At 38.3% G+C, this 15,541-nt stretch overlaps 1 protein-coding gene across 5 annotated transcripts in view; it reads right to left on the bottom strand.

The window, feature by feature from the left end:
* The window catches only part of Cad96Cb (protocadherin Fat 4-like Cad96Ca), a 328,400-nt gene that overhangs the window by 140,470 nt on the left and 172,389 nt on the right, over nt 1–15,541 (bottom strand). For all 5 annotated transcript variants that reach the window (XM_067158408.2, XM_068230420.1, XM_067158409.2 and 2 more), the window contains one exon: nt 14,258–14,391. In XM_067158408.2, coding sequence (XP_067014509.2) covers nt 14,258–14,391 — 134 coding nt within the window. The remainder of the gene's footprint in view (nt 1–14,257; nt 14,392–15,541) is intronic.

Raw genomic sequence — 15,541 nt, 5'->3', positions numbered from 1 at the left:
GTTTTTAAAAATAGATACTGAAACAGAAAACTAGAAAAGGGGATTTCCGATAAAATAAAAACTATAATCTCAACTATTATTTTTTACTTTTTAATAACTCAGAACTATTTTTATACAATCTACACCACATATATAAAATTTATCTTCAGTGTTTGCCATACATCGATATATACATGAATTTTATCGGTGAGTAAAATTGTCTTATTTTCATTAGGGACATACGTTTGAATTTTAATTTTTTATATTTTTATTTTTCACGTACAAAATAATTATTTTATAGAATTATATTTAGAAATAAATTCTGCATTTAGACGTATATTCTTTTGTATCGTAGATGATATTTCCAAAGTAGATATTGAGAAAGAAAGTGCAAAAATGTTTTTCTCTTCCTAAAAGTAAACGTTTTCGACAACCATAATATCAACAATAATACTTTTTAATTATTTATATCACTCTAAATCAGTTGTTTATTTTATGCAGTCGACGTATAGAAAATTTCTTGCCGGTATTTGACATACACCGGTAGATATACGCGAATGTTAAAATGCACGTAATTCCACTAAAAACGGCCTGGCACTTTACAGTAGTAGAGTGCAGGCGGAGCTCTGGCCTCTTCCAGCTGCTAGTGAGCGGCCGATCAGATCGGCTCCTGGCTCCAAGAAGGTTAAACAAACAAAAACGGGTTGAAAATGTATTAGTTTGGTTTATTTATGCACCTAGTGTGTATTCTTTCACGATATGGAATTTCAATGTTACTAGGCGAAATTGTAAAGAAAAGAAAAAAATGGAAAATTTTTATTATTATCATCATCATCATCATCATCATCATCAGGTGTCCGACTCGTTGGCTGAATGGTCAGTGTACTGGCCTTCGGTTCAGAGGGTCCCGGGTTCGATTCCCGGCCGGGTCGGGGATTTTAATCGCTTACGATTAATTCTTCTGGCTCGGGGACTGGGTGTATATGTCCGTCCCAACACTCTCCTCATCATATTCAGACAACACACTACACTACCAACCACCACAGAAACACGCAATAGTGCTTACATCCCTCCATAGAGGGTTGGCGTCAGGAAGGGCATCCGGCCGTAAAACAGGGCCAAATCCACATGTGCGACGCAGTTCGCACCCGCGACCCCACAGGTGTGGGAAAAGCGGCAGGAAAAGAAGAAGAAAGATCATCAGGTAATGATGTTACTGCTGTTTTGAAATAATCTTTGGTTTAACATGGGAGTTCCAGTAAGGATTATTTGTGCGATGCCCATTCTAAATTCTTTCTTATGCGTTTAATTTATTTCATAATTTTCTCTTTTGGTTTTTGCGTGTTCTGGGGCTGGTTTGTTGCTTTCTTTCCTCCATTTTTCCTACCATTGTTGGTCCACCAACTGGATTGTTTCTCCCCTGGTTTAACAATTAAGATTGGTTGCCTTGGTGATATGATTTGTTTTTTGAAAGAAGTGATGGTTGTGATGATTTTTACATGGGAGACTGCCCTGTCGTAAAATTGTTCTGTAATTTTATGAAATCGTGTTGGGTGCGATTGTTTTTTGGCCCTCATTTACACTCATTCCCTTTCCTTTCGGGTTTTGTTGTGCTGGTTTTCTTTTCCCTTTGAGTATTTTAACTAGCAGCACTTGAAATCCTGTTCTGGACCTCCCACTGTATTTTCATTACCCTATAATAGATGTAAATTGGAAAGAGTATCCTTCTCTCAAAAGTGTACGGGAGAAGTTGTGAACGTTGGTATATTCTATTTCTTACCAAGTGTCATTAACCTAAATCATGAATTATTTCCTCCGTTGAGAAAAGATTTTAAGTTTGTTGCGAAGGTAACCTAAAGATATGATTGTAACATTTCTTTCTTTTAAATCATTTCTTGCTGACCGGCGGTTTCTAAATTAATCTCGTTTATTTAAGGTTTTCTGTTCAACTTGAAGGTAGCATTTTATTTCCTTTTATTAACTTCTTACCGACCGGCTGTTTTTAAAAAATTTTCCCTTAATTTACCTTTGGTGTTCAACTTGAATTTAATTGGAGTTTTCCTGTGGATTTAGTGAGGCCAGGTTACTTTAATCTAATTTGATGTTGTTTTAATGACCTCTTTATTCTGGTTCTATTTCAAACTGATTTTATTTAGCTCAGGTACCTATATTTTGTCTTGGTTATACAAACTGCGAGGATGACCTGTAATTTGTTCTGTTAATTTCTCTTTGAGTTTTATGAATTACATTTTTCTTTAAAAAGGAATGATTTGTCTTGTTTTCTGCTCTATAATTATTTGACACACTGACAGTTGGTTGCTTGATCCACCGGTTTGTTGTTTTCTACCACCTGGAGGCAAGTTTTTTCCTGTTTCTGTATTTTCCATTTTGTTTCTGGGTGTGTAGTGAATTGTGACGCTTCCTGTTTGTTTCTTTTGGACTGGACCTTTTCCTTGGGTGGTGCTGTTTTGCTGCCGATCAGTTGGGTTGGCACGGGTTACCTAGCTGGTGGGGCAGATCGTTAAGCCTGTACAGATGGCGCAGTGAATGAGTCCCGTGCTCGACCGCACGTGAGCATAAGGCAGTGGTTAGTGATCAGGGAGATATTGATTTTTCAAGCAGATAGTATACGTCAACATGGGTAGATGTAAGGATGCAACAGAGTGACAAACAGGGGTATTGTTATTGTTGATGTTGTTATATAAAGCTTTAAAATTGAGTACAGAATTCAACAGCTTGTATTTATTGTGAAGAATTATTGGCTCTCCAATTCAGTTACCACCACACAAAGAGCTTACCGACGTGAGTACGGTGTTCAAGATGTTCCTGAACATGAGATAATTCTAAAGTTGGTGGAGAAGCTGGAATGAACCAGTTAGTTAGTGAAAAAAAAAAATGAAGCATCATCTGCCATCAGTAGTGCCACAGCGCTCAATAGATTTTTGTGAGCAATTGCTTCGCTCCCTACAATAGTCTTTATGCCATTTGTCACAAGAAACTGGCTACTCCGTAACAATGTGCCAAAGAGCAGCAAAACATGCAAAACTCTACCCATACAAAGTGACAGCAGTACAGGAGCTGAAAGAACCCGTTGAAAGGAAGTGTGTGTGATACTATAATTGGTTCCTCAACTTTGTGCAAAGAAACAGACATGGTTTACTGATGAAGCATGGTTTCATCTCTCAGGATAGATAAATGCTCAAAACGTATCAGAAATTTCTCATGTGTTCCACGAGACATCACTTCATCCAGGAAAAGTTGGTATGTGGTGTGCAATATCCAGTCACAGGAACATTGGACCAATTTTCTTTGAATTCATGGAGCAGCTAGATGACATCGAACTTGCGCAGGGATATTTCCAACAGGATGGTGCTACATGCTACAATTCCGATGAATCCATGGCACACATCAGCAGCTTCTTTCCATGTCATCTCTAAAGACTTGTGGCCTCCAAGATCACAAGACTTGATGTCAGCAGATTATTTTCTGTGGGGCCATCTCAAGGAAAGATTGTATAGAAACAAATCACAAACCATCCAAGATCTCCGGAGAAACATCACAGCCGAAATAATGAATATCGACATCGACAAGCTCAGATGTGTATATGAAAATTGAACCGGCAAGAATGTGTCTCCAGGAGAAGGTTGTGGGGCACTTCCAACACGTCTTAAGTACTGTATCATTATTTCTCCCAGAGATGATGATGATATTTATTTCAATAATTAATTCCAACGAGCCAAAGGCTCATACAGAGGAATTGTACAATGAATAATATATTCAATGGCGGATCTACAAACTCTGAATACTTACAATGATATAATCAGGTGACTTAAACAGTAAAAGTAGACATCAGTACAGATATTGTAAAAAATAAAAATACCATTCTATAGTTCCTTAATTATACTAAGATACTTAAAATACTTAGTACTACAAGTGAGTAACAATGCAACAGGATTGACAAAGCAGGGTGAGTGTTTTTTTTTTTTAACATTACATATTTATATTTCACCTATGAAGTATCTGTTCCATAGATTTTCCTTTGCCTTTCGTTTGAAAGTTCTTGGGTACATCTATGTTCTCTTATTCAGTCAAAGACTAGATGAATTAAAACGTGGGACATCCTACTAATATACCCTGTAGGTCTTTGGGCTTACACCATGTCAAGACAACAAGGTGAAATTCTTTATGTTTTGCAGAGAACTTTGCTCTGCATCTTCAGTAGAAAATCTCCATTCACAAGGAAGACTTCTCCAATAATGAGAGTTTGAATTTAAGAATGCTTTACTGTTGGTCTATAGTAAGTGGTACGCTCATTCATTCCACGCTAGGTGTGAAGTGTCTTACTTTCATGACGTATCTACACCGGTTATGCCGCCCCCTCCCATTCCGTGACCATCTCACACTATTATCCTTTTATATTTCAACACAAGGAAATAATCTTTGTATTTTTGGATTTGGAAAAAGCTTATGGTACAGTTAAGAGTAAACATGTATGGGAATGCCTACGGAAAAGGAATGTACCAAAATCAATAATTAACAAGATAAAAATGTATCATGAGAGTAAAAGCAGTGTACAAGTGGGGAGTGGTAATTGAAACATTTTATACCAAAAAAGGGTCTGAAGCAAGGAAGTACACTGTCGCCATTATTGTTTATTATATTGATGGATGAAATCATGAAACGTGTAAAACAGAGTATCAGTAGTGATGAAGTGAAGGCTTTGGTATTTGCAGATATGGTGATTTGGGGAAAGTGAGAAAAGGAAGTACAAAGGAGACTGGACATGTGGAATGAAAATCTGAAGGAGTCTGGAATGGTAATTAGTAAAAAGAAAACTGTAGTCATGCACTGTGGAAAAGAGAAAAAGAGAAGCCAAGTGAACATAGACAGAACAGTTAGAGAATGTAGAACAGTTTACATATCTAGGTAGCATTATTAATGGAAGTCATTAAATCAACCCTGAAATTAATAAGAGACTAAGTAAAGGTACAACATTTTATCATCAAGTCAGAGAGCTTTTATGGGATGACAAAGTACCCAAGAGAACGAAATTAAAATTATATAAACAGTATTTCATACCAGTTGTAACATACAGACTAGAAACGCTGGTAACTAATAAGAGACAAGATAGTAAGATCCAAGCAGTAGAAATGAAATTTTTAAGAACATTGGTTTATAAAAGACAAGAAGAGAGAGAATTCAAAATATTAAAATCAGAGAAGAGCTAAATATAGAACCGTTAGTACAGAACATACAGAAAGCAAGGCTGAGATGGTTTGGACGTGTAAACAAATGGGAAAGGAATGGGTAGCAAGAAGGGAATTCGAAAGAGTTAAGGGAAAGAGACCAGTTGGATGACCGAGAAGAAGGTGGATGGATCAGATTTGGAAGGACATTAGAGAAGCTGGATTGGATGTGGCAGAAGTAATAGAGCAGGAAAAGTGGAAGGACAGAAAGGAGTGGAGGAGGCTTGTTAACCACACCCGGATGACTGGAGTGGTACACTGATGATTATTATGATTTCCACACACTTTCTTTCCATTCTTCAGCTCTGTTCTGTTCTATCCTGGGTGTCTTTCATTGCACTTTATTTTTTTATTTTCTATTTATTCCCTCTACCACATTCGTCCCTGATTCATCTGATGACCTTCCTGTTACTTCACACGCACAAGGAACATCTTAATTGGAGCTTAGCTGGTGTCGCCAGCTTCTGCTTGGAGCCATCTAGTGACGAAGGGGCATACCACTTACTGTGACCAACGGTAAAGCATTCTTAAATTCAAACTCTCATTATTGGAGATGATGATGGTGGTGGTTGTCATCGGTCTCTAATATCGTCCCTGTTCTGCCAAAACGGCGAATGTAACAATGGGCTTCCTATCCATTATTTCACTGAAGACTGGTCACGCCTTCCAGCTATATACTGATACGCGGTCCATCAGAACAATTTGCGTTGAGTTAATTTTCCTATGCGTGTGTGTAAAGGAAAATGAACCTTAAACACATCACACTCTAGGAGGGGGTAAATGTCGTGCAAACATACATTCCTTCAGTATGGAACAGTAAGGTTCATTTTGCTTTACACACGCACATAGGAAAATGAACTCAATGGAAATTGATCTGATGGACCGAATATCAATATGTGGCTGGAAGGCGTGACCAATCTTAAGGAAAATAATGGATAGGAAGAGCATTGTAACATTCATCGTTTTGGCAGAACAGTGACAATATGAGGTGCAACTAAATGAAACAAGAATTAAAACTTCAAAATGTATCCCCTAACTAGAATTTAAAACGAATGATGAAGAAAAAATGACCATGAATCCAAAACAATCAGTGGATCCGATTCACAATGCTTGATGTTCTGGGATGAAGCTTGTTGTCCAAAGGGATCCAAAATCCAGGTCACCGGCCCCTCATAATAGTATTATAATCACTAATAAAGCAGAATCATGTTTCTCTTATAGTAGTACTAATCAAAGGTAACGAAGAATCATGGTGTTCCTTGCATGGTGGTATTAATTATAGGTAATGTGTGTGGCATACCCTGGGTTTACAACAGCAGTACTCACAGGCAACAAGACCCATTGTGTTCCTCAAATGAAGGTACTAATCACGGGTACCAGCTGGATCTGTGGGGTTCCTCATAGTGGTACTAATTGCAGGCCTCATACTCATGGTGTTGCTCGCCTAGTGGTTCTCATCACAAGCTACGTATTGAACCCAATTTGTTTCAGTGCCATTGGCATAAGAATAAGATGTCATGAGAAAAAAAAATATGGGACAGAATATTTCATATTGAAGCAGGATGTATGTGGAAATCCGGCAAGCTGAATCATGTCTTCAGAGCTACACGTGTAAAGGATTGGCGGATGTTGCATTGTGTTTTGTTTAAGCTGTGTGATAATTGATACTGTGCTTTCTATGCTCAGTGTATTTAGTCTTGTGCTGGACGCGATCTACAAACTGTATTGTGAATTGGATTGTTTTGGGACAGTGTACATCAGAAGAAGAACCATGGAGAAGAACTCTAAGGAGCATCATATTTCCAGTGTGATGATGGTGTGAACGTGGCATCATTGGGCTGACGTGATGGCCTAAATTAGTGCATTGCTGAATCATGGAATGATGCAGACAAGGATGAGTACATCTGATTTTATTTAATCTATAAATAACCACTGCTAATTGTCATGTAGATTTGTAAATAGTTATTTATTGCATGTAATATTTAAATTTATCCGAGTTAATTATGTAGCAAGGGTCAGCAAGGTTAGAATAAGTTATTTGTGGTACTAATGCCTTGGGGGTATTTTTGTGCATCTAATTTTAGAGTAATGTGTTAATCTTTATCTTTGAAATATATTCCTGAGCGTGTGTTAATGTAATGGGGATAATGATTAGATGGCATTAATGTAGTTTATGGGAGCATGTTAATGTATGGCATATTGCATATGTGTTTTGTTCTTCGAGAAGACCCATCAGTGTTGTGCTACGGACTCGAACCAGTAACCATAAACGAACATTACAGCTTATAGTTAAGAGTTTTCGTGCCCAGATAGATGATTTGATTTTGGTTGAGATAAAGATCTGTGCAGTGAGGTAGTTCATGTTTTTCGATGTTTCTTTATTGTGATTTATTTAGGGACTTTTGGGATATTATTTATTTTAAACATTAGAACGGCAGTGAGGGGAAGACAAATAAGTGAGAGAGATGAGATGATATGATATGAAACATACAACAGAGGCAAGGAATTGTGTATTCTGGATTATGGTGATTTAAGGAATATTATATTAATCCTGATGAGGTATTAAACCAGTGGAAGTTGTTAGAGAGCACAAGAGAGGCCAAATTAACCCGCCAATGCACGGGTTAGGTCTGTGAGACCCATGCGCTGGTATTTCCAGCATTTTCTGATAGACGGTGATAGCTGCATACTTCCGGCTTCTGCTACCTTCCTTTTATCACCGGTGTAGTATTCCTGCAGACGAACATGGAAGTGATTGCTTTAGTATGTGAGCAGTGGTAAGTTAAAGTGCTCTGTGGGCCTGTGAGACCCAACCCGTGCAGTCATGTAAGTTTTTTTTATCATAAGCATTTTAGTCTTTCCATATTAACCGTGTACATAAAGAAGATTATGGGGTGATTATTACTTAGCGTCTTGTCCAAATCCGTGGTTTAGCTAGCCTGGCTGTCTTTCACCTTAGTTCCTTAGGTTTTAAGTACAGAGGTGACACAGAAAATGGGTTGACCTAGGCTAATGAGTTTGTTTCTTCGTAGGTCTAAGAAAAAGGAGTGTTATGATGTCAGCAATCCACGTGATATGGAACAAGTTGCCGCATTATTGGAGGAACCATTATCAGAAGATGACATTTACTGTGGTTTTCCTCTCATCGATACACAGCGATGATAAAACTGAAGAAAGTACAGAAGGAAAGAGGAAGCCTGTAATAGTCACATTCTATAATTCATGTAAGAGTGGTGTAGCCTGTGTAGACGAAAGGACGGCTCGAAACACCAGAAGTTAGACAATGGTAGTCTTCTATGCGTTGCTGAATATTACAGGCTTTAACGAATATTTAATATTCGGAGCCAACAACACTAACTCTCCAGACGCAAGTAACAGAATAATTTTTTTGAAGAAACTCTTGTTTCTTCTAACTGAAGAACAAATAAGAGAAAGAGGTGTCTCAAGATATCTTCCTAAGAGCATACGCGATACTGCAAGAAGGATATCTGGCTTGACGGCAGAAGCAGGACGTGATAATACAGAAAATAAAAGAGGACGTCGTACATACTGTAGAGTTAGAAAAGACCCGCTACTCGTGCTGTTTGTGCAGAAAGTAAATGTATCTTGAACCCTCCGTATTTGTGTGCAGTGAATGTAAAGCTGAAATTTGAATGTTCCAGTGAACATTCTGGATCGTGAAGATTAGATTATGACGATTTCATAAATTTTGAGTTGATAAGTTCCGAATTTTGTGATTAAATAAAATATTGTGTGTAAATTTGCAGTGGTTAGAGAATTGCTTTGTAAAATGTTAAGTAATTGTTAATCATCAAAGGTTTTGTGACAGCAATGTGTTTATGATGTTATCGGAATAGGAGGGAATGAATACTGAAAAATAAAAATACATTAGCATACTATAAAAAAGAAATATGATGGGTCTGTGAGACCCAACCCGTTTACTCATGAAACTTTTTGTGACCCGTGCACTGGCGGGTTAAAAGGTATTCTGAAGAAAAACTGAATATGTACTTGCCTTGTCATGGAGAGAACAAGAGAAATGCCGACGTGTATGCTGTAATTGACTGTCCTGAGGGACATCATTTTGATTCTTGACCATGTCACTGGACTTGGGTTTTTCACTGATGGTTGTCATCATGGATTTATTTGTTTACATTTGTACTTTATAGTTCTTGTATGTGTATTTGACAACACAAATTCCATTTTGTGGTTGTAGTAATTTGTGATTGTGGACTCAGTTCTATGTGGTTGCCATTTCTTTGAGGCAGGGGTTCCATTCCCATTGCAGTAAAGCCAGTGTAGTCGTAAGTTTTTGGGGGATTGTGTTTGTTTATATTATGTAGTGCCCTTCGCTACAGATTTATTATTAGTGTGATTTTTTTAATGTAAAATTTCCTTATTGGTGGAATATAGAAATTAGACAGCTAGTTGTGTTTATGAGACTGAATTTTTGGTTGGATCTACTCATGTCAGTGAATTAGATCAGCAGTAAATCTTCGGAATGATTCAGCAACATGATTATTTAATTTTTAAAGGGTTAACAAAGGTAAACTATATTTTTGGAACAATGGTGTTAATAATTTTAATAATGAAACCCTACAAGAGGGTAAACAAGCAGTAATTATATGTAACAATGTATATTTAATTTTTCTGTTGTCAACAAACCATAAAGATGTATCTGAAGACAATGTAAAACTTTAAACCACTCTGAGTATTTTCTCAAGGATTTCAAGATTTTTAGAGTATGTTGTATTGTGTCAAAGAGTTAATGAGTGGAAACAAGTAACACAAACTGACTTAAAAAATTTAATGAGTGATGCAATTGTGCTCAATTGAACAATAAGACTTGGAAAATATAACTGAATTATTCAATATCCAAATGGATTATTAGTGGATTTTCATCCCAATTGACCTTTTGAATTTTTATCAATCTATACTTTTTTATTGTTCATATTTTTTCTATGTTGTACTGCCAAAGTTTTAAATTATTTATGCAAGGAGTTCTCATTCACAATCTATTTTCTTTACTCTATCTTTCCTGCCTATTAATTTAAGTTTAGGTTTTTTAAATTTCAGAATATCACCAGGAATCATCCATATTCGACCCTGGGATGAACAGCCTGCGCCCAACTTACAGGCTGGAAGGGTAGAGTATACTCTCGGTTTTGTTCACATATTGGTACTAATCAAAGGCAATGTAGACCCAAGGTGTATCACATTATGCCACCACCCACAGCCAACACAGACCCAGCTGGAGGCAATAGCGGTACGTGTTCCTCAGGTAGTACTGATTATTGCTCTAAGAGGGAGCACAAGCAGGCACATGTAGTAGTACTAGTCACAAGTAAAGCCTATCCATTGTGTTCATTGCATAATAGTACTTATATTGTCTCATGGTTCCAAAATATCATCCCTTGGTCGCCCCTTGTATTTGCCTCTTATGACAGGTAGAGGATACCAGTGGCGAAGCTATTAGTTAATGAATGGGTAGGCAGGCAATATTAGATTAAAGTTTCTTATAGAGTCCAAACGTCGAGTTTTCTTGGTTGCAAAATGGTCAATCATACGCTTTTATCGTCTTCAGAGTACTCATACTCCTTTCAGAGGAAGTCGTGGTCACAGAAAATGTTAATACTAAGCGAATCAATTTTGACACTTCGACATCCACTGGTTCGAGGTCATTGAGGACAATATAATGTAAAAGATTTTGAGGGGACAAATATTTTTCTATATCAGAATAAATGTTTATCAATTCATTTTTCAGCATTTTTCTATTAAAAAAAGGGTTACATGTTCAAAAGATTGTTCAATTTAAAAGCAGGGAAGCTCTCTTTGTAAACTATGAAGCGAGTTGGAGCAAACAATTCAACAAACTGAATGGTTTCAAAATCGTCAAACCGTATTCCCATTTGCATAACTAAGGTGTCCAGGACTTAGAAGTGTGAGCGTTAGGAATGTCATCTCACTATTTTACCGTGTTTTCTGATCGCATGTCCTTGAGGATAGCAGTGGTTTTCCTAATTTCAGTATTGCACAGAATTACATCAAATGTTGTTTTATGTTGCAGTCGAACAAGGAGATGGTCTGTATAAATAAAAATAAAAAATCCCTATAGAGAGAGAGCAATACATGAATTGGGCCTTCCTAAGTATGTTAAGCATCCCAACAGTAGAATTTTACGACTCACTGTCCCAACCCTCATTCTTTGCAACATCTTTACAAACCTGTCTCAAACCATCATAGAGTGAAAATATTGTGTGGACTGCTCTGGAATGAAAGCTACAACAGGTAGTACCTGCTTGTGGAAGTCTGAATCCTTTGGGTTCCAGAAGATGGGCTCCCTCTGAGGATCTAATAAAATACGAATGAAATGCTGTCAGCTTATGTGTGAAGAGCCTGACTGAATTTATTGTTTTGGAGCAATAGAGAGGAACAAGGTTTAATTGGTGGGCATACAGTAGCAGTGTAGAAATATTGCCCATCGGAAAACTTGCTTGACGTAATGCTGAACACCCCCATGCTTTCCAGCCATTGTGGAGCACACGTCATATGTTTGACTTACGATTTTATCAATTACACCTCACTTTCGCAGAATATCGACAGTTAATTCTGATAAGCCCGATGCAGTCTTATCAATCGAAACATCATAAAAGCCTATAAATCTTTCTGTGGCATCCTGTTTTGAGTAGAACCGGAATATTACACGGACTCGAGATCTATTTGATACATCTAAGGTCTCATCCGCCTGAATACCAATGAAATGACAAGAATCTAACTCTGCTTTGATAGTCTCCTGAATTACGGTACTTACAGACTCAATTCATACTGTATTTCGCTTGATGTTTCTTTAAAGCCCAACGTTCTGGGATGAGTGGCTCAGACAGTTGAGGCGCTGGTCTTCTGACCGCAACTTGGCAGGTTCGATCCTGGCTCAATGCGGTGATATTTGAAGGTGCTCAGATACGCCAGCCTCGTGTCGCTAAGTTAACTGGCACGCAAAAAAACTCCTGCGGGACTAAATTCCGGCACCTCACCGTCTCCGGAAACTGTGAAAGTAGTTAATGGGACGTAAAGCAAATATTATTATTATTATTATTATTATTATTATTATTATTATTATTATTATTATTATTATTATTATTATTATTATAAGCCCAACGTGGACTGGAGATGATCTCGAATGTACTGTTCTGTTTTGAAATAAGATCTAACAACACTGGGTCATTGCTCCTGTTGATTGAGTCTTCCCCTTCAAAATGACCACGAAATCCAAGCTCCTGTTTCCCAAGAAAACACACAATATAAAGTCTCTCAACATCAAGCCAATTTTGTTTTAAGATTTCATTATTTTTAATGGCTTGAATTCTTGCACCATCAGATAAAGAACGTTGTAACACACTGCGTCCCAGTAAATGGAATTTATCTTTATTCTGAATATGTTTATTTCAATTTTGATGGTTCTCTGCTTTTCTAAGAAAGTTTTTATAACAATTATTCCATTCAAAGGCCATTCCTTTTCACTACCAAACAGAACACACATAGCCCTGTAACAAAACCATGAATATCATGTATTCCAAGAAAATTGATATTTTCTAGCTACTTTAAATTAGAAATAATATCTAATAGGCCTACATCTTTTGTTTTTGGCTTCACACTTCTCTTCATAAGTCCATTTTAAAGAGTTCAAAAGACCTGAAAAGTTCCCGAAAGGGCCTGCTTCACTCATTATTTAAACGCGAGTTTCAACCAGGTGATATCAGTCTTGTTTTACACAATAGAAACCCAGAATTTGAATTGGTTGTTTGCACGTCTGAATTGTCACTAATATTGCCAATAATGTACTGATTGACTACTAACTCAAAAGAATAGTGTGCTCAATACACAATTAACAATACGTACTTCATTGTCGCCTTCACGCTAGAAATTTCCACACACTCGAATAGCAGAAGAGGCATGCCTCAACGGGCTGTAGACCTTGCGGAGAGAGGGGCGCAGGTGGTAACCTAACATTCCTCCACCACCCCTCCAACAATCATCAAGCTGGTGAAACGCAAACAAAACAAGAAGTCCTGGGTGAGTCAAGTTATCTCCTGCCTCCGTGCAGAACAAGTAGTCCGCTGTTGCCATCTAGCGGGCGATCAGCGAGGCACATTTCCTGCTGTCAACCATGTAGTGCATATTAAATCGAGATTATTGTAGTGTTAGCACAATACGAACAGCAGATAAATTTGTTACGATATTTATATAATTTAATCGTAGGGTAGGCATTGCCTCAAATGACTCCAAGTAGTTTCGCCACTGGAGGATACCAAGGGTGTATATTTCATCTGCATCCCCCACCCACAGAGAGCATTACTGGAGATGTCTTCCTCACGGACAGTCTAGATTTTCTTCTGAAGACGTGGAGCAAAATTCTCTATGAATCATAAAATTTCATCTTGATTTCTTGATACAGCATACGTCTATATTGTATTTTTTTTTCTTTTTACAATTTGCTTTACTTCACACCGACACACGTAGGTCTTACGGCGACGATGGGACAGGAAGGGACTAGGAGTGGGAAGGAAGCAGCCGTGGCCTTAATTAAGGTACAGCCCCAGCACTTGCCTGGTGCGAAAATGGGAAACCACGGAAAACCATCTTCATGGCTGCCGACAGTGGGGTTTGAACCCGCTATCTCCCGAATGCTGGACACTGGCCACACTTAAGCAACTGCAGCTATCGAGCTTGGTATCATATCTATTAATCTTCTGCATGGCGATTCTAGCTTTGAAAGGAGAGCCCAATTTTTTTATTAATTAATTTTCATTCAAAGTTCACTTTAATTCCACAATCTTACTAGTTGCTGGAGGGTCAGAATTTTGTACCTTACAAGTTATATCCTGTGTAACAGCGTGGAACGTCCCATTTAACAAGACAGTTACAAAATGCTCATCCTCAATAGTTGAGCGGAAAAGAGATTACAAAAGAGATCCGAAATCGGTGCACTTCAAGCTCAAGAGAAAGGAAGTGCTGACTAAAGACCCACTTACTTCTTTATCCAGCTTTCGAGTGAGGGTGAGGTTCTTGGTCCCTGGCTGGATTCGAACTGGGCTATCAAGTTCCTGCAGCCTCAGGACGATGTTCCCTCCACGCTCGCTGGGGTCACCAAAGATCCTCAGCGTCCCTGCAAGAAATGAACATCAGAATGAAGAAATAATATTTTACATTAGAAGAATCCAATCCAAAACCTTATAAGCTCACCAGACAAAAAGTTAAGTCATTCCTGGAGAAATCATTACATGCACCATTTCGTACTGTGTAAATCTGCCTCCAGACTTGATAGCCGCCTGGATTTGGTTAGGAAGCAAGTCCAGAAGGTTATGCAGGTTAAGCCACTCAGTGAGCATTTGATTGTGTTCCATTCCACCAAATTGCAGGCATGCTGATATCTGTATTTTACCCACTGTTCGAAGGTGTCCTACAGATTTTGCTGGCCAATCAAGATGTAATAGGGTGGGGGAGTGCTCATAAAACCAGTCCCATATGCGTCCAGCCTGATGAGCATCACTCACGGGTACGGAACACTGCTACTCGGATGAGTATCACTACTACTGGTGCTCGGTTGAGAATCGTTTGCATGCACTGGCAGATTTAATTCAGTAACTTCTGATGTGTTTATTTCCAACTTATAGCGTGAAGCTAAGTGAAAAGCAATGGACTTCACAAATATCAATTAATGAAGCAAAGAAATATTCCAAGGCTATCAAACAGCGAACAAGGCATGTGCGAATCGGCTGAGCTGAGAAAGGAGTCTGACGTCTGTTTAATAAGAGGTACATTGGCAGCAGAGCTGTGAGGATTTCCGTTGGGGAATGAGAACTTCCGGTTTAAAGCCCACTACCGTCACAAATCACCCCCTTCTGGGCCAGTGAGTGGCCAGAGATCAAACATTTGCCGAATTGTTTGAATGCCGCTGGGTAAGCGTTGCCCATATCAGCTAAATCAGAGGTTGCGAGTGAGGTTAGGAATGAAAGTTGACCCAGTAATTCAGCTCCACACCCAGATTATTGCATGTACAACTTAAACAAGAATCACTACTGTTATGGCAGTCCTACAAAATAATGAAGCAAAATTTCCACTAGAATTTTACTAGACCTGAGGGATGATTCGCACTATTGGTACGATCACGGTCTGCTCCACCTGTCCTGTGATTCCCTGGGATCTATTATGAGTTCACCTGATTTACCAAAAACACTGTTCACTTCCTTTTTCCCCTCTCTTTCAAATATTCCAAAGAACTTGTCAACTTCATCCTCATCTGCACCCTTACATGG

Source organism: Anabrus simplex, chromosome 14 (genome assembly GCF_040414725.1).
Source record: "Anabrus simplex isolate iqAnaSimp1 chromosome 14, ASM4041472v1, whole genome shotgun sequence".
In the NCBI taxonomy this organism is placed as follows: domain Eukaryota; kingdom Metazoa; phylum Arthropoda; class Insecta; order Orthoptera; family Tettigoniidae; genus Anabrus; species Anabrus simplex.
Note: the sequence above shows the minus strand (reverse complement) of the source record. Positions and strands in the feature narration are given on the sequence as shown.